Here is an 18259-nt window from a genome sequence, read left to right as displayed (position 1 = left end):
TGTTTTGGTGCAATTTTTTTTTTTTTACATTTTGAATTTGACATTTGAAGCCTAGCGTGTGAAGCTGGGAGGGGTAATCAGGACACAGGACAGTTGGAACTGTGTCTCCTGCTCCTTGTCACCTCCTTCCAACCAAAAAGATGGCAGCCCCCATGAATCACAAACATTTGCCTGTTCTTTTAAAACAGGGTGGGTAAAAAATTATATTACCTATCTATTCTATTTAACATAACTAATGTAACTTAATGACAGTATGTTTGTTTAGGCTGAAGTTCCCCTTTAATAGATACTGGCCATCCTGGATTTCTGAAGGTTTTTACTGTGGGTGCTGCACTGCAGTCGTGCAACCTTTCTGCAGCTCCACTGTGTACTGATAATAACCCAGGCGAAGATTATAAAACTCTTACTGCAAACAGCAGTGGGGTTGATAGACTACGGGTGGCCATACATTTTGGGATCAAATCCTTCCACACACTGTACACACATTTTCAATATAGTTAACCACCTCCCATGTCTCCCCAACTTAAAAAGTGTACCTTTTGGGCTGTGCAGTGTGTTGGCAGCTGAGCTAACTCTCAGCTGTCCGCTGGTGTGCCTTCCTGTGTCTTCTCTCTTTCTCTCTTGAGACTGTATCATGTGACAAAATGTTATAGCATACACTACAGACCTCTAGTATTTGGTCTCTAATGCTAGGCATACACCTAGCCAATTATGCGCCGGATCGAGCCGATGGCTCGATGCCGGCGCATCCCCACTCGTCTGCGCGCGCGGATCGATCCCTGCTCGTCCCCGCCGGTGCTGCTTATCGCCCGCTCAATTCCCCGCTATTGTCCGCCAGCGGGGATCGAGCGGGGAATCTATCCGGCAGGTCATCGGGCCTGTCGGATATTATCAATCGAGCCATCAGCGGCTCGATTGATAAGGTCTGAAAATGCTGTGTATGCCTGGCATTATGCTGGGAATACACCATACAATTTTCTGTTAGATTTACCTGCCAGATAGATACATTTCCAACATCTTGAATTTTATCTATCTTACCATCTATCTGCCGAGCAATTAGGCATTGTTCTACTCAGCAGGAGATAAACAGAAGACAGTGCACCAGAGATAATGACCAGTCTCTGCAGAAAATAATCTGTCTTCTGTTTATCTCCTGCTGAGTAGAACAATGCCTAATTGCTCGGCAGATAGATGGTAAGATAGATAAAATTCAAGATGTTGGAAATGTATCTATCTGGCAGGTAAATCTAACAGAAAATTGTATGGTGTATTCCCAGCATAACATTTGTCACATGATACAGGCACCCTGCGAGAGAATACACATAGAGGAGCGCCGCAGCATGGAGAGAAGGGATGGGAGGAGGCACGCTGGTTGACAGGTGAGAGTGCTGCCAATACTGCACATCAATCGCCCCAAATTTAATGCCGCTAGTGCCCTGTTCCCGACCTGCTACCAACTGAACAATATCTTCTGTCTGGTGCAGTCGATCAATGTTTGCTGAAAATTTGATTGCATGGTTTGCAGCATCAATTTCTAGCACAGCCCAACGGGTACACTTTAAATTGGGGCGACATGGAAGGTGGTTATATCTACTGAAAATCTGAGTACAGTGCGTGGATTCAATCCCAAATTAAATCTGATGGGGATTGATCTGATGGTCGTGGTGTATGGCCACACACCATACAATTATTTAAATATCTGTTCAATTCAAGAATAGCAATCAATTTTTCTGACCGATTGTAACAATTCAAAAATCTGACCAATGTACCACACAGATCTATGTTCAATTTTTCTCCAATCATGAATGAAATAATTGAAAGAAAACTCTGATTGGAACTGTACATCAAGTAATTGACCATACAATTGAGAAAGCTGGTCTGAAATTTCCACCATGGCCAATCACCCAAAATCGGGGAGGGGGGGGGGGGGGAGGGGGGGGGTGTCAGGGAATTCGATCTGATTTATTGATCAAAAACAAAGAAATGTTCAAAATTATCGAATTGGTGAAAAATTTGTATTGTTTAATTGTATGTATTAACCTCTTGAGGACCACAGTGCTAAGGCTCGTTACACACCAAAAGCGTGCAGGAGAATGGTTCCTGCACGCGTTGCGGCGTGTCGTCAGGAAACTCCGGGGGGGGGGGGGGGTGTCAGGGAATTCGATCGGATTTATTGATCAAAAACAAAGAAATGTTCAAAATTATCGAATTGGTGAAAAATTTGTATTGTTTAATTGTATGTATTAACCTCTTGAGGACCACAGTGCTAAGGCTCGTTACACACCAAAAGCGTGCAGGAGAATGGTTCCTGCACGCGTTGCGGCGTGTCGTCAGGAAACTCCGGTGCGACGCTGAGTAGCAGCGGTGGTAGTTAATTACACCGAAGGGGAAGCGCCGATTCCCGACGATAAAATGCGCCGGGACGCGTCGTACCGCAACGTATCGAAACGCAGCATCGGGTGTGAAAGGTAAAAGGAAAGTCTATGGACTTTCCTTTTACCTTGGTTAACGCAAAGTATAGACTTTGCGTTAAAACGCCAGAAGTGGGCTCTGGTGTGAAAGAGCCCTTAGCCCCTAAAGACCAGGCAGTTTTTTGTTCAAATGGCCACTGCAGCTTTAAGGCCAAGCTGCAGGCCCATACACCTCAGCACTCAAGTGATTACCCCCCTTTTCTCCCCACCAAAAGAGCTCTCTGTTGGTAGGATCTATTAGCTCCCCAGTTGTTTTTTTTAAATTAAAATATAAATAAAAAATGAAAAATATTTGACTTTTTTTTTTTCTTTATACACATCCCTCCCTCCCCCCAGCCAGCCAATCCTGGCGATTGGCTGCCATAGGCATCTGCCTATGAGAGTCGATCGCTCTCTTGTCCCCCAGGGGGACAGCCGTGTCACACGGCTGTCCCCAGTACAGTGCTGCTGCTGATCGCAGCGCTGTACTCTGTGTAAAGCCGGTTTCGGCGTCTAATAGTCTCCCGAGCGGAGATTGCCGCTCAGAGACTGAAGAGGAGGCAGAGCTCCACCCCTCGAGCAGGAGATACGCGCGCAACCTGCATGCGATCTCCTGCATTAGCTGGTCTTAGAACCTGATGCCAATTGGCGTTAGGCAGTCTCGGGGCTGCATTTGTAAAATATTTTATATAAAAGTTAAATTAGGGGGTAGATCTGACTATAAACAAAGGCGAGTTGAGGTGCTCTGACATTCAGTTGTGCAGATGATAAGTAAACAGAAGTAGAGATCAGTGATCTCTACAGGTCTCCACTACAATGACATTGCTAAAGCCTCCTGCAGACCTAGGAGGGCAGCTGGATATGTAGGCATCATCTGACCACCCCCAGGCACTGGCAGTTAGTAATACTGGCAACTGAGATAAGACAAAGCACATAAATATTCATGCAGGTTCTTTGCTACGAAGGAAAGGGCAAAAAGTGTAATTAGTTGTCTCTGTACCTCTGGGGAAATAAATCAGCGATCAACTAAGAAAACCCAACACAGACATTCAATTTTCCCCTCAGACAGGGGATGACTTACAGACATCAGATCAATGCAAAACCCACCTATACATGGATAGACTCCATGGCAATACTCTGATTTCTGAACATACAATTACATATAGCGCTTCACAGACTGGACATCAACAATCATGTCTTCTTCATTACGGCATTTTACATTCTCATGTTTTCCAAAATAAGCACAATATGAACAAATAAATTCCAAGTCACTTAAAAAAATAAAGCATAAAAGCTATTTGCAAGAGCTGAAATAGCTGGAGTTCCTTTTGCGAATCCTGCGTGGTCTGGGGGGCGGAGACTCTGATGTGCGGGTCACAGTGTGAATTATTGTTTCTGCAGCTCAGCACAGTCTGGAGGGTCTATACTTGCATAGGCAGCCTGTGCTATATGCGGTTACTGTGTAAGGCTTGCTGTGGAGTCTGGCAGGGACCGCAGCTGCCCCTCTCCTGACACAGGCTGTTCAGGGCACTCAGTACAATGTCTGGCATGTGGTCTGTGATCATTCTGGGGCTGATATAAATACTGCTGAACGAAGTCTCCTTTGACCATCTTGCATTATATTTAACATCAGAAAAACAGAGCCTGGAAAACAAAGATACAGGGAGGAATTAGAAACCAAATTACTATACCTATCTTACCTAAAAAAAAGTCTACAGAGTACCTGCATCTGTGTCAGTCATTGCGTATATAAGCGTGGCTGCAAGCTCCACGCATGCGCACTACGGCCGACACAAACGCATTGTATGCCTGCACTATGTACACAGCAACAGTAACTATGCAATCAACTGTGTGGGAAACCCAGGAAAAATAAACCATCATTACCCTGTAACAAACTTAAAGGGAACCTAAACAGAGGGATATGGATGTTTCCTTTTAAACAATACAAGTTGCCTGACTCTCCTGCTGATCTCTTTAGCTGCAGTAGTGGCTGAATCACACACCTGAAACAAGCATGCAGCTAACCCAGTCTTCAGACAGAGCACCTGATGTGCAATGCTTGTTCAGGGGCTGTGGCTAAAAGTATTAGAGGCAGAAGAACAGCAGGGCTGCCGGGCAACTGGTATTATTTTAAAAAGAAAAATCCATATCCTTCTCAGTTTAGGTTCCCTTTAAAGGCATATCCTATATAATAACTTGCTATGGGTTGCTGCATCTGCCGCTGTGTGCATGCGGAGGCAGATACTCCTGGCAGTGGATCTGCTGGCTGCGCATGAGCACAACGGTGGCCCGTGACAGTGACTAGCAGAGGGGGCGATCAGTGTGCAGAGGATGCGGAGTCAGCCGGGAAGGCCTCCCGTGAGGCTGGCGGCTGTCAGTGACAGTAATTGCCGGCTGGAGCACTCGGTGTGCAGAGGATGCAGGGTCAGCGGGGAAGGCCTCCCATGAGGCTGGTGGCTGTCGGTGACAGTGACTGGCAATGGGAGCACTCGGTGTGCAGAGGATGCGGAGTCAGCGGGGAAGGCCTCCCGTGAGGCTGGCGGCTGTCAGTGACAGTGATTTGCAGCTGGAGCACTCGGTGTGCAGAGGATGCAGGGTCAGTGGGGAAGGCCTCCCATGAGGCTGGCGGTGACAGTGACTGGCAATGGGAGCACTCGGTGTGCAGAGGATGCGGGGTCAGCGGGAAGGCCTCCCGTGAGGCTGGTGGCTGTCGGTGACAGTGACTGGCAATGGGAGCACTCTGTGTGCAGAGGATGCAAGGTCAGCGGGGAAGGCCTCCAATGAGGCTGGTGGCTGTCTGTGACAGTGACTGCCAATGGGAGCACTCGGTGTGCAGAGGATGCAGGGTCAGCGGGGAAGGCCTCCCATGAGGCTGGCGGTGACAGTGACTGGCAATGGGAGCACTCGGTGTGCAGAGGATGCGGGGTCAGCAGGAAGGCCTCCCGTGAGGCTGGTGGCTGTCGGTGACAGTGACTGGCAATGGGAGCACTCTGTGTGCAGAGGATGCAAGGTCAGCGGGGAAGGCCTCCAATGAGGCTGGTGGCTGTCGGTGACAATGACTGGCAGTGGGAGCACTCGGTGTGCAGAGGATGCGGGGTCAGCAGGAAGGCCTCCCGTGAGGCTGGTGGCTGTCGGTGACAGTGACTGGCAATTGGAGCACTCTGTGTGCAAAGGATGCAAGGTCAGCGGGGAAGGCCTCCAATGAGGCTGGTGGCTGTCGGTGACAGTGACTGGCAGTGGGAGCACTCGGTGTGCAGAGGATGCGGGGTCAGCAGGAAGGCCTCCCGTGAGGCTGGTGGCTGTCGGTGACAGTGACTGGCAATGGGAGCACTCTGTATGCAGAGGATGCAAGGTCAGCGGGGAAGGCCTCCAATGAGGCTGGTGGCTGTCGGTGACAGTGACTGGCAGTGGGAGCACTCGGTGTGCAGAAGATGCGGGGTCAGCGGCAAGGCCTCCCATGAGGCTGGTGGCTGTTGGTGACAGTGACTGGCAATGGGAGCACTCTGTGTGCAGAGAATGAGGGGCGGCAGGGAAGGCCTCCAAAAAGGGAGGGGGCACAATTAACATATCTGTATGTTTTTGGAGTGTGGTAGGAAGCACATAAGTTACAAGGCAGCAGCAGGGCTGATGGAAGTTGAGTCATTAGTGGAAGACAGTCTTGTACTTACAGGTCTGCTGCTATTATTGGGCTGACAGCAGTGCTGCACATTATACGTTATTAAGGAAGGATTAAGTAATTAAATAAAATAAGTACACATCCTTTAACAGTGCACTACTGAAATCACAAAATCAAATCATATATTGGAAGCTTTAATGACATGACAAGTGAGGAAGCATCATGTGTGTATATAAGTGATGCCATAAACCCGGTTGGAGCAATCTCGAAATCAGAACAAAAAAGGCTCGTCTAAAGAAGGTGGAATGGTGTCGCCTGCTGGGAATAGGACTCGATCACTCGTGCAACAATTCAGAGCAGACTGCTGTAGCAACGCTTCAAAAGCCAAAGGACTAGTGATGCCCTTAGGAGGGGTGTTTGCTATTCAAGACCCGCCCCTTGTGACAGTGCTCTGGCTCCTTCATTGGTGCAGAGAGCAGCAGAAGACCTCATGGTAACATCATGGCCAATAAAGAAAGGCCATGGAGCACAGCAATGTTACTGACCAGTAAATAAGCAGAGCCCAATGCCTGATCTCCCATTTACTGTCTCATTATACTCTACACCAGGATTTCGCTTCTGTGCAGGAGAAAGGAAGAAACATTTCAGTGCAAAGACATCCACTTGGGTGGTGGGTGATTTACAGGGAGCGAGGGAGGCTATGTGTATATGGGGTATATGTATACAGTATGTGCAGAGTTGGGTGGTGGGTGATTTACAGGGAGCGAGGGAGGCTATGTGTATATGGGGTATATGTATACAGTATGTGCAGAGTATGTACAGCATATGCAAATGTGTATATGAGATACAAATATACACACACTCTCTATATCAGTGGTTGGATAGTGTAATGGTTATGGGCTCTTCCTCTGACACAGGAGACCCAGGTTCCAATCTCAGCTCTACCTGTTCACTAAGCCAGCGAAGTAAAGAGACCTAGGGCAAGATTCCCTAACACTGCTACTGCACGCACCCTAGTGGCTGCAGCTCTGGCGCTTTGAGTTCACCAGGAGAAAAGTGCAATATAAATGTTATTTGTCTTTCCTTGAAGAACTTGGCAAATTGAGGGGTATGCTTGGGGTCTCTGCCTTGCTTGGGGTCTCTGTCTTGCTTGGTGACCTTATCCCAGCCCTGCACAGTGCTGCATGCCAAGTTAATTTAATGTCGAGTCTGTTTAGTGCGATTTCAGATTTGTGTTAAAGTGCTAGATCTTATTAATTCCTGTTTTCAAAGGATTAGATGTTCGCTCCATCTACTTACCACCCCGATCTGCTGTCTTCTGTGATGTGGATGATTTTTCCTGGAAGATACAGATGAGGATAGCGAGGGGAGTCGGTGGGAGAGCTCTCAATCAATGTATTATATGAGCTTGATTTCTGAACCAGCAAGCTCTGCTCAGCCAGGAGAGGCTGGGACAAGGAAGCCAAGTTTCTGCCATCCAGTTCTGTAGGGAAGTTATCAGGGTCTCCTCCGAATAACTCATACCAGCATCCACGCAGCAGAATCTGATACTGGGAGAAAAACAACAAAATGACTACAGAACTCTCCATTCACTTTGCAGAGGTTGCTTCTTCCAGTGACATAGCAATAAGGTTTGCAGAGGGCTTGACCGCACCAGAACCCCAGGGCCCTCCCTCAATCACAGTATTTGCTCTTTATTAGTCCTGTGCTTGTAAATGATCACTTCTATAAATGCTTTGAATGATAATCATTAACAAGCTGTTCCCCATCCCCTTCTTGCACCTCTGACACTGTAGTTGCCATCGGCAGGTTTTGGTGCTCCATGTCAATTGTTATGTATAGAGTGCTTGGGGGGGCCCATGTAAAACGCACACCGGGGCCCATAGCTCCTTAGCTACAATAGTGAAAACTCCAGTCGGAGAAACTAAAAAAAAGTGTGTTCATAACAGCCGCTGGTGTTTGTTTATTTACTAAAGCAGTAGAAACATGGACAGCATGAGTAACCCAAACCAATCCATATGTCTTCCCAGCAGTTCTTGGGCTACCCCTCCAATAAAGCTTTCCTGGTAGTCCACAATGGGTCAAACATAATGCAAAGTGGGAAAACCACTTGAGGGCTAAATTGAATGGCTCTGAGGGCCACATTTGGCCCACGTGCCAGAGGTTGACATGTATTATATAGAGCTATAAAAATGTATCAAAAAGGACCATAATACTTCCAGAACAATAAAAGAGATCAAACAACATCCAGACTTTCTAATAAAGAGAATCACACAAAATATGGGGATACACATTAAAGAGGAACACCAGTGAAAAAAAAATGTAATAAAAGAATTGCTTAATTTTTACAATAATTATGTATAAATGATTTAGTCAGTGTTTGCCCATTGTAAAATCTTTCCTCACCCCGATTTACATTCTGACATTTATCACATGGTGACATTTTTACTTCTGGCAGGTGATGTCACTGGAAGTAGCTGCTGCTTGCTTTTTTGGCAGTTGGAAACAGCTGTTATTTGCCACAATGCAACAAGGCTCCCACAGTGTGATGTCAGGACCTCAGTGCTGTAAGGCGCTGATATCACATGTGGGAGGGGTTTCACCACAAAATCAGCCATACAGAGCCTCCTGCTGATCCGTTTGAGAAAAGGAATAGATTTCTCATGTAAAAGGGGGTATCAGCTACTGATTGAGATGAAGTTCAATTCTTGGTTACAGTTTATCTTAAAATAACAGCAGCATCAAGGTCCAAACCAAGAAAACTTAGGGCACAGCAGCAGGTCTAAATCCTCTGTAGGCAATTAATTCTTCTCAGATAGTCTCATATTCGTCAAGATTTACAATACTGGCATAGAAATTCCTGTCTGTCAGCATGGCCATTTGAACTCTATCTTTAACCAGCTGAGGGGGTCTTCCATTTAAATAAAACTGACCAATGGGCAGGAAATCACATATAGCAGTACAGAACGTGGAAGGCTCCTGGGACAGAGCCATTGTTAAAATACAGGAGAGTTTGGGAGGCAGAGATTACAGGAGCCTAGAGATTACAGAGCATTTCAGTCAATCCTGACTCCAGTTCAGTTTAGTACAATGAATAAACGCAATATGCAGAGTAATATGAGGGAAAGCTAGGCCCATGTGCCTCTGGGTGCACTGCAGAGTTGGTGGCCATGCTCTGTGTTATACAGTAACATGCCTGGACCTTACTAGAATCAGGCTGCTGTCTTTATACAATGTCTACTGACACATCAAGGTCACTTAGAAATAGCCAACAAGGGGTTTGCAGAAATAGGCTGGCAGAGTGCAGAGGTATTAGAGCTGCTGTATAGTGTGCACAGTATACAGGCTGCTGTGGAGTAAAGAGGTTTGTAAACAGGCAACTGAAGGGAGTCATATGCCTGTGAGGAGCAAAATCATTCCAGCTGTATTATTGCATTATCAAAAAATAGAGCATCTCTGACGCTTGAGTCCATCTGAAGAAAAGCACAATGTAAATGTTTTGTGTCTTGTCTTAAAGAAGAGCGATCAGCCAAACTATCTCAGGAAAAACAACAACACATATATAAGTAGATAAATACTTGCTCTACTTACATAACATATGTATTGTACTGTCCAAGTTTTGATTTTAGTGATTTTTCTACAGTAAAAAAAGAGAAAATCCTCCTTAGCATTTCCCATTTTAAGTGTGGTTATTTTGAAGCCGAATCTGATGCCATTTCCTCCCTTAGTCTCCGATGCTTGATTTGCCCGCCCTTCACTATAAAAGTGCATTGTCTCAGCATGAGAAATATTGGCCAATCAGAGAGGAACAGAGCTGTGAGAGGGGAAAACAGGAGGGAAAGAGGCTTCAGCCAATCAGGCTGCATTAGTTAAGTCTGAGGGGAAGTACAGAAGCAAAAAAGGAAAACCCAACATGCCCTGCAACTTCCTTTGTGTGTACCAAATTTTGTGTTTACCAAATAAGAGTCAGGTAAACTGGGGAATGATAATTTATAAACAAGAAAAGTAATAGTGAATTTAACTTTTGGATTGCCTGGTTAGCATCCTTATTACTTGTTTACCAGATAAAAAGAGACCACTGGCACCAAAGACCGGGGCTCATTGACGTCACGCCGCACGGAATCGCGGCTGCTGCTGCTCACCCATCTGTCGCCATGATGGCAGAGCTCCGTGAGACAGTTAGGAGCCAATTTAATTGGCTCCTGACCTGTGATCCTATGATATTGGCTCACAATGATCATGGGGTCAGGAACCAATGAAATCGGCTCCTGACCGGCTCACAGAGCTTTGCCGTTATCCCAACAGGGTGATCTATGCCCTGGAAGGGTTAACAGCTCCCAAACAGGGCGTAGATTTTAATTAGCATTGTCCGAAAGAGGTTAAAATAATAGAGGATGTTGCAATTTGTAAAAGGTTTATCCAAATACAAGACTTACTTTGGGCCGGTTACAATTGACCACCATTCTTAATATTCGGTTTTTCAGGTCTTCCATGTTAGGTAAGCTTAATCTGTGTAAGAAGAAAACAGCATGAGCTCATACTGCCAGTATAAAGAGCAGATCATGTATGTTCCAGCAGTCTGCTCCTTACCTTGGTACAAGATCTTTACCCAAAATTATGGAAATAATGAAACCCTTCGAATACTCAGCAAGATCTTTGCTAGAAAAAGAAACACAGGATTAAAGCAAATGTCTCTTGTCCTGATGCTGGGAACACAGGATGCAATTTCCTGTCTGATTGATGGGTAATCTCACAGGAAGTTGTATTTTGTGTACATGTTCATATTGCTCTTGATCAATAAAGGGATCGGTTTTCAGATTATAACTTCACCAGGGGTGCTCTCCAAGCTTAATCACGAGTGATTACTCATGATTCAAATGAGGTGTAATTGCAGCAGGTGTGCGGCGGGGAATGAAAGTTATTTACCCATAATTCCGCCGTCCGTTATGTGAGTCAGAGACTCTCAGGACGCAGGGCAGCCAGCAGAATTATGGATAAATAACCCTTTCATTCCCTGCTGCACACCTGCTGCAATTACACCTCATTTGAATCACGCGTAATCGCGATTACTCGTCATTAAGCTCGGAGATCACCCCTGAACTTCACAAAATCAATCCCTTTATCGATCAGAAACAGGATCAGAAAGGTCAGGAATAATCGTCCGATTCCTGTCCATCGGACTGGAAATTGCATCATGTGTTCCCAGCATTAGAATTAATGACATAACATATTGCTGGGAAACAGTCATCCAATACCTGTATGCAGCTCAATGTGATACAGCTGTCACCTCTGGAAAACTGTATTCTTACCTCAGCAGGCCCCCTGGTGGTGAAAATGCATAGCACTTCAGGGTAGGGAAAGAACTTCGAAGCATTATGGCAAGCAAAGAAGCAGCACCAGCTCCTAAGCTGTGGCCTACAATGACCAGCTTATATTCCTGTGAAGAGAACACACATTTCATTCATAAACCAGACTTTAGCACTAACTAATTCATCCCTTCCCAACAATTTCATCAGTCCCTGGATTCATCCTTCTCTCCATATTACGAATTTGATTTGTAACATGCACTGAATTCATAATCGGTGATTACTATGTTCAACATTTCAACTTGTATTGATATACATATACTAGCACAAGCTTTTGTGAAGATGCCATAATAATAGTGGGCTTTGTCTTCTAGGCCAATACCAGACTCATGGTAGATAAGGCAGTAAAGAAAAATGTAGGGCCTTCACTTCTTGTTAGATAAGACATTAACTCAAACGCATAGATTGGATACTACTCTCCAAGAACAGGAGCGTCGACCCAAAAAGTGAACTGCATCATAAACAACAAAAGGACAGTATCGCTCATATGATAGCTCATTAACTTTTATTCAAACATATGCAAATAGAAAACCCTAAGGCCCCGTTTACACTTAATCAGTTGGTACGCGGTTTTTCTTCTTCTCCATAGCAGTGCATTGTGAAAAAGATTTCAGTTAAAACGCTTTAAGTGTGAACTGTGCCATTAAAAAACATAGGAATTACTTTGAACATCAGTTGTCCTTTCAGTTATAACCGAGAGCAACTGAGTACGTGTAAATGGGGCCTAACCCATAAAATCAACTAAACAGGGCATGTGTTGTCCTAACCATGCAACACCAACTCCTACAATCTAACCCAGAAGCCACATGTACACATGGACAATACTGCTGGTGGGCACTGGTTCTATAAAGTCCAGAGACCGCACCCTGACTTCCAGTCTAAAGGAGCCCACTGGTGACGGTGTTTTTGACTGAAACATTGTGAGTTTGAGCCAGAATACAGAAATAAATAAAGGTATATCATGCACACACATCCCTACATGCCTTCCCCCTCCCACATCATCTCCCCACATAGCAGAATAGCACAGCAGAGCACTTTAATGTTTGCCTGCTCCAGTACTACATGGTGTCTCTTCAGTTCTTCATAGCAGCCCCATGCTCTGTGCTTCCATACCTCCGTCTCCCGATGACGGGACATTCCACAGGAGCCTGGCCATAGAGAGTGTGGCTGTCAGGAAGATTAGAGGAGACCCAAAGCAGCACTGGAGCAGGTAAATATTAAACTGCTCCAGTGCGCTACCCTTCAGAAGGGGAGGAGTGGGCCACCCACGGTCACTATAGTTACATCACTTAGTTTGAGTTTCTTCAATATATGTTAAATCTTAATAAACAATTACCGTATATAATCGCAAGCAAGCCGAAATTTTCACCCCCCAAAAGTTGGGGGGGGGGGGGGGGGGGTGCTTGCTTGCGAGTCATGTGCCAGTATGGGTAGGTGGGTGGGTAGGTAAGTAGTGCCCCTCCCCGCTCCCCCCGCGGCCGCCACTGCTATTACCTTAGGCGGCGCTGCTTCCTCTATCCCCGTCCTGCTCCGGTAACTAATTCACAGCAGCGCGCCCGTCGGCGGCTGCTGCTGTGATGACGGAGGAAACCATAGAGAGTGGTTCCCATAGTAACGGCGATACATATCGCGTGAATTAGTTACAGGAGCAGGAGGGGGATAGAGGAAGCGGCGCCGCCTAAGGTAATAGCAGCGGCGGCCGCGGGGGGAGCGGGGAGGGGCACTACCTACCTACCCATACTGGGACTATACTAGCCATACTGGGCACAATGCTAGCCATACTGGGGCACTATGCTAACCATACTGGGGCACTATGCTAGCCATACTAGGGCACTATGCTAGCCATACTGGGGCACTATGCTAGCCATACTGGGGCACTATGCTAGCCATACTGGGGCACTATGCTAGCCATACTGGGGCACTATGCTAGCCATACTGGGGCACTATGCTAGCCATACTGGGCACTATACTAGCCATACTGGGCACTATACTAGCCATACTGGGACACTATACTAGCTATACTGGGGGACTACCTACCCATACTGGGTCGCTACCTACCCATACTGGACACTATACTAGCTATACTGGGACACTATACTAGCTATACTGGGCACTTTACTAGCTATACTGGGGGACTACCTACCCATACTGGGCACTTTACTAGCTATACTGGGCACTATACGAGCTATACTGGGACACACTGGGGGGAGGGGGGGGGGATCACGCGGCCAGCATTTCCTACCCCCGGCTTATATGGGGGTCAATCATTTTTTCCCTGGTTTTTCAGGTAAAAGTTGGGGGGGGGGGGGGGGTCGGCTTACATGCGGGTCAGCTTGCTTGCGAGTATATACGGTAGGCCCGCAACTTAGATTATGTTGTAGATTTTGGCCCCTTATGTGATTGAGTTTTACACCCCTGGTATAGACAGGTGAGGTGTGTCCCATCTTGGCCACTTATGGTTCATCTGATTTGGTGAAGTGCCGCATTTTCTGCTTTAGTTCGGTCTCATAATAATTATTAGATAAGAAAAGCAGTTATTTAAAGATAAACTCTGACCAAGAATTGAACTTCATCCCAATCAGCAGCTGATCCCCCCCTTTACATGAGAAATCTATTCCTTTTCACAAATGGATCATCAGGGGGATTTGTATGGCTGATATCGTGGCGAAACCCCTCCCACAAGAAACTCTGAGGACCATGGTACCCCTGGCAGTTTCCTGTCTGTGAACCTTGTTGCATGGTGGGAAATAGCTGTTTACAGCTGTTTCCAACTGCCAAAAAAGCATTGCAACAACAATGTGGTTATGAGCGCTTTTCTGTCTAGGAAAAAAGGAACTAATCAGAATTAAATTGAGCACAAATGGATCACCACACAATGGGGTAACCTCCCTGAAATAGTATATGTATAGATCTGTGTAGCGCTCAACATAAAAGTTCACATAAAATCATAGAATAGAATAGTAGTCCAGGTCGGTGATATACAGTCCTAGGATAAACAACCAATCCACAAACAATCCACACAGGGTACTCTCACCCACTCAGGTGGCCGATTACGTTATAGATCAGCAAAAAAGGCACATCAGAAAGATCTTTGACCACTTGCATCCATTTGTATCTGGAACTCAGAAAAAATAAAGGCACATAGCGTAATCCAGCTTCTGAACAATGGTATAACTGTCTCATGCACCCTCACATGTATAAGTGTTCAAGCCTGGCAGCCCTCCACCAGCAATCTCGTAAAAATGTTATACGCTCACCAGATTGACGCGCTGATCATGCAGAAGACCAGCTCACAGCGCTTATCAAGTCCTTGATCGTCCGGACTCCTCTTAAAGAGAATCTGTACTCTAATATTCTTACACTAAAAAGCATACCATTCTATTCCTTATTTTCTCCTGTGCCCCTCTGTGCTGTTTCTGCCACTCTCTGCTGCAATCCTGGCTTGTAATTAACAGTTTTAGGCAGTGTTTACAAACAAACTAACCAGCTTCTAATAGGCTCAGCTAAGCATAGTGTGTGAGTATGCAGGGGGCCTGCAGAGGGTGTGTATCGCTTCTACCAATCACAAGCAGCCCTGCACATTCCACACAATCAAAGCCTTAGCCCGACAAACAGGACAGAGGAAAGATACATTGATTTATTACAGAGACAGTGTAATTAGGAAGAGCTGCAGTAAGTCCCAGCACATTAGAACAGGCATAGGAACTCATAGGATAGAAGAACTAAGGCTGAAAAAATTGTTACAGAGTCTCTTTAAAATATGCAGCTCCTTAAAAACCTAAAACAAACGCTGCATAGCGTAATACTGCTTTATATAAAAAGTTTAAAAGCATATCAGTGCACTCACATTTAGGTTGAAACAATGCGCATTGTATATAACATCCTCAGCGTCCCACAGAGCTACCGCACTAGTATCTCCCAGTTCCAACACGCCAGAGGCTACGCCAAACCGGTTTCGTCAAATGACTCATCAGAGGCTTGATGAGCTTTTAAACTTTTTAAATAAAGCAGTATTACGCTATGCAGCGTTTGTTTTAAGTTTTTAAGGGGCTGCATATTTTAAGAGGAGTCCGGACGATCAAGAACTTGATAAGCGCTGTGAGCTGGTCTTCTGCATGATCAGCACGTCCATCTGGTGAGCATATAACAGTTTTACGAGATTGCTGGTGGAGGGCTGCCAGGCTTGAACACTTATACACGTGAAGGTGCATGAGACAGTTATACCATTGTTCAGAAGCTGGATTACGCTATGTGCCTTTATTTTTTCGGAGTTCCAGATACAAATGGATGCAAGTGGTCAAAGATCTTTCTGATCTGCCTTTTTTTGCTGATCTGTAACATAATCAGCCACCTAAGTCGGTGAGAGTACCCTGTGTGGCTTGTTTGTGGATTGGTTGTTTATCCTGGGACTGTGTATCACTGACCTGGACTACTATTCTATGATTTTATGTGAACTTTTATGTTGAGCGCTACACAGATCTATACATATGCCAAAAAAGCATGCAGCAGCTAAATCACCTGCCAACAGTAAAAATGTCACCATGTAATAAATGTCAGAATGTAAATCAGGGATCTAAAAGATTTTACAATGGGCAAACACTGACTGAATCATTTATACATAATTATTGTAAAAATGAAGCATTTTTTGTATTACATTATTTTCACTGGAGTTCCTCTTTAATGAGATACAAACGTTTTTATATGAAGATATAAGCAAATGCTTACTGGCGCAACTGTAAATGCCTGATTCAAAATGCCATCATTTATTAGTTTTCTGTAGATGTAAGATGCCGCTTGAGCGATACCCTGGAAGACAAGACCATCAGATTATATAGCTGGTGTAAGCCACCTTTTTAAGTAAGAAAGTCACTTGATCTCAAGCGTTAAGATTTCTTGGAAAGCAGAGGAATACGGGGTATAGGGAAAGTCTAATCTACAAAAATGTGTATGATAGGTGCCATGGCTATATTAAATATGGATTAAAAATTCTGAAGGAATTTACGGATTTCAGTGGTTTACTAAGCAGGGCGGGGCGCACCGGGTGTCACCATGGAAGGGGTGACACCTAGGCATAGGCAATCGAGGCTCCAGCTGGCGGGGCTATTAGTGTTGTAGTACCCCAAGGGATATCACATGGGGGTACCACAAGACCACTGGGCATGTCACATGGGCGAACGTGCCACATTCTCAAGCCCAGCTACCCCACCTCCCTCAAACACACCAAGTCGGGTTCTAAAGTGCAATCATGGCATCAATGGATACTATTGAACTTAAGTTTCACAGGATCACCTGCTATCTCAGGTTCAAAGTACCTGCTTGCAACAGACTCAAAGGCTTCCGAAAGTCACTTGAGCCATTCAAAAGCAACAAAGCTTAAACCTGAGAAAGCAGGCGATCTCTGGAATGTGTGGCGCTAACATCTGTTTGTGCTAGATTTACATATTTTCTGCTTGTTTTCTAGGAGGAAGGAATTCCCTTTAAGACCTCTCAGGGCTAATACACAATATTAATTTCCAATGCTTGAAATGATTGTTTGTTGATTGAAGATTAATTCTTCTGCAGATTGGTCAAAAATAGATACATTTTTTATCAGTTGTTGAGCAACAGAAAATTCTAGTAAATATTAACTTGTCCTCCCCACACCGCACAGTGTACATGTGCAAGCAATCAAACAATGTAACCGGAACCCACAGAAAGTTATTCAGTTAGAAAACATTTCTTTTGGCGTTTCCAACCAATCGATCACTGACTGACAAGAAAAATAACATTTATATCGCGCTTTTCTCCTGGCGGACTCAAAGCGCCAGAGCTGCAGCCACTAGGACGAGCTCTATAGGCAGTAGCAGTGTTAGGGAGACTTGCCTAAGGTCTCCTACTGAGTAGGTGCTGGCTTACTGAACAGATAAGAATGATCAATTGCCTGAAAGGCTGCCCACAGATTTGTGTACACTCAGATTGCCTCTTAGTTCTTTATACCTAGGGCAGCTATCCTTGATAGGGGTGGGAAGTGGGTGCTCTGTAATGCCTTTAGCAACCAGATCTACAAGGGGGCAGAAGGAGGAGACATCATGAAAAATTGTACAATGTAAAATACATACATATAAATTTCTCCTAGAGCAAAATGCACCATTAATACCTTTTGTCCTATAGAGTTATGCACCACAGTTAGTAAAAATCTGAGATCTGTCAGGTTTTGGACTAGTACATCTCCTCATGGGAAATTTTAAGTTGTTTCTTTATTTTCAAAAGCATTTCATCGACTGCAATTGCTTGGTCCAATAGCAAAAATAGTGTGCAAATGAGCAGGAAAGCTGGCTGACATCTTTCTATAGATCCTTTCCAGGCAGTGCTTTTGTAAAGAATAAAGCCAATACCGAAAATCTTTCATGAGAAGATGGTACTAGTCCAAAATCTGTCAACTTTTTACTACCAACTGTGGTGACAAACATGAGAACTGTCATTTATAGTGCACTTTACTCTGGGAGAAATGTATATGAATATTTATGTATTTAGAAATGTTCACAATAGCGGCCGTTTAATCAGTCTCCAGCATGTCTGAAAAGGCATGCCAAATTTTAATCATGTACAGTGGTTTGCAAAAGTATTCGCCCCCCTTGGTGGTTTCCACATTTTGTCATATTACTGCCACAAACATGAATCAATTTTATTGGAATTCCACCTGAAAGACCAATACAAAGTGGTGTACACAAGAGAAGTGGAATAAAAATCATACATGATTCCAAACCTTTTTTACAAATAAATAACTGCAAAGTGGAGTGTGCGTAATTATTCAGCCCCTTTGGTCTGAGTGCAGTCAGTTGCCCATA

At 45.0% G+C, this 18259-nt stretch overlaps 1 protein-coding gene across 1 annotated transcript in view; it reads right to left on the bottom strand.

The window, feature by feature from the left end:
• Positions 1–1227: 1227 nt before the first annotated feature.
• DAGLB (diacylglycerol lipase beta) overlaps positions 1228–18259 on the bottom strand; it is a 60411-nt gene continuing 43379 nt past the window's right edge. The window contains exons 10-15 of the mRNA XM_068244555.1: positions 16158–16238; positions 11376–11503; positions 10657–10725; positions 10503–10575; positions 7366–7616; positions 1228–4094 (exon numbers count right to left, since the gene is read on the bottom strand). Coding sequence (XP_068100656.1) covers positions 3896–4094; positions 7366–7616; positions 10503–10575; positions 10657–10725; positions 11376–11503; positions 16158–16238 — 801 coding nt within the window. The 3' untranslated portion in view covers positions 1228–3895. The remainder of the gene's footprint in view (positions 4095–7365; positions 7617–10502; positions 10576–10656; positions 10726–11375; positions 11504–16157; positions 16239–18259) is intronic.

Source organism: Hyperolius riggenbachi, chromosome 7 (genome assembly GCF_040937935.1).
Source record: "Hyperolius riggenbachi isolate aHypRig1 chromosome 7, aHypRig1.pri, whole genome shotgun sequence".
Lineage (NCBI taxonomy): Eukaryota > Metazoa > Chordata > Amphibia > Anura > Hyperoliidae > Hyperolius > Hyperolius riggenbachi.
The sequence above is the reverse complement of the archived record's forward strand: the minus strand, read 5'-3'. Positions and strand labels throughout refer to the sequence as shown.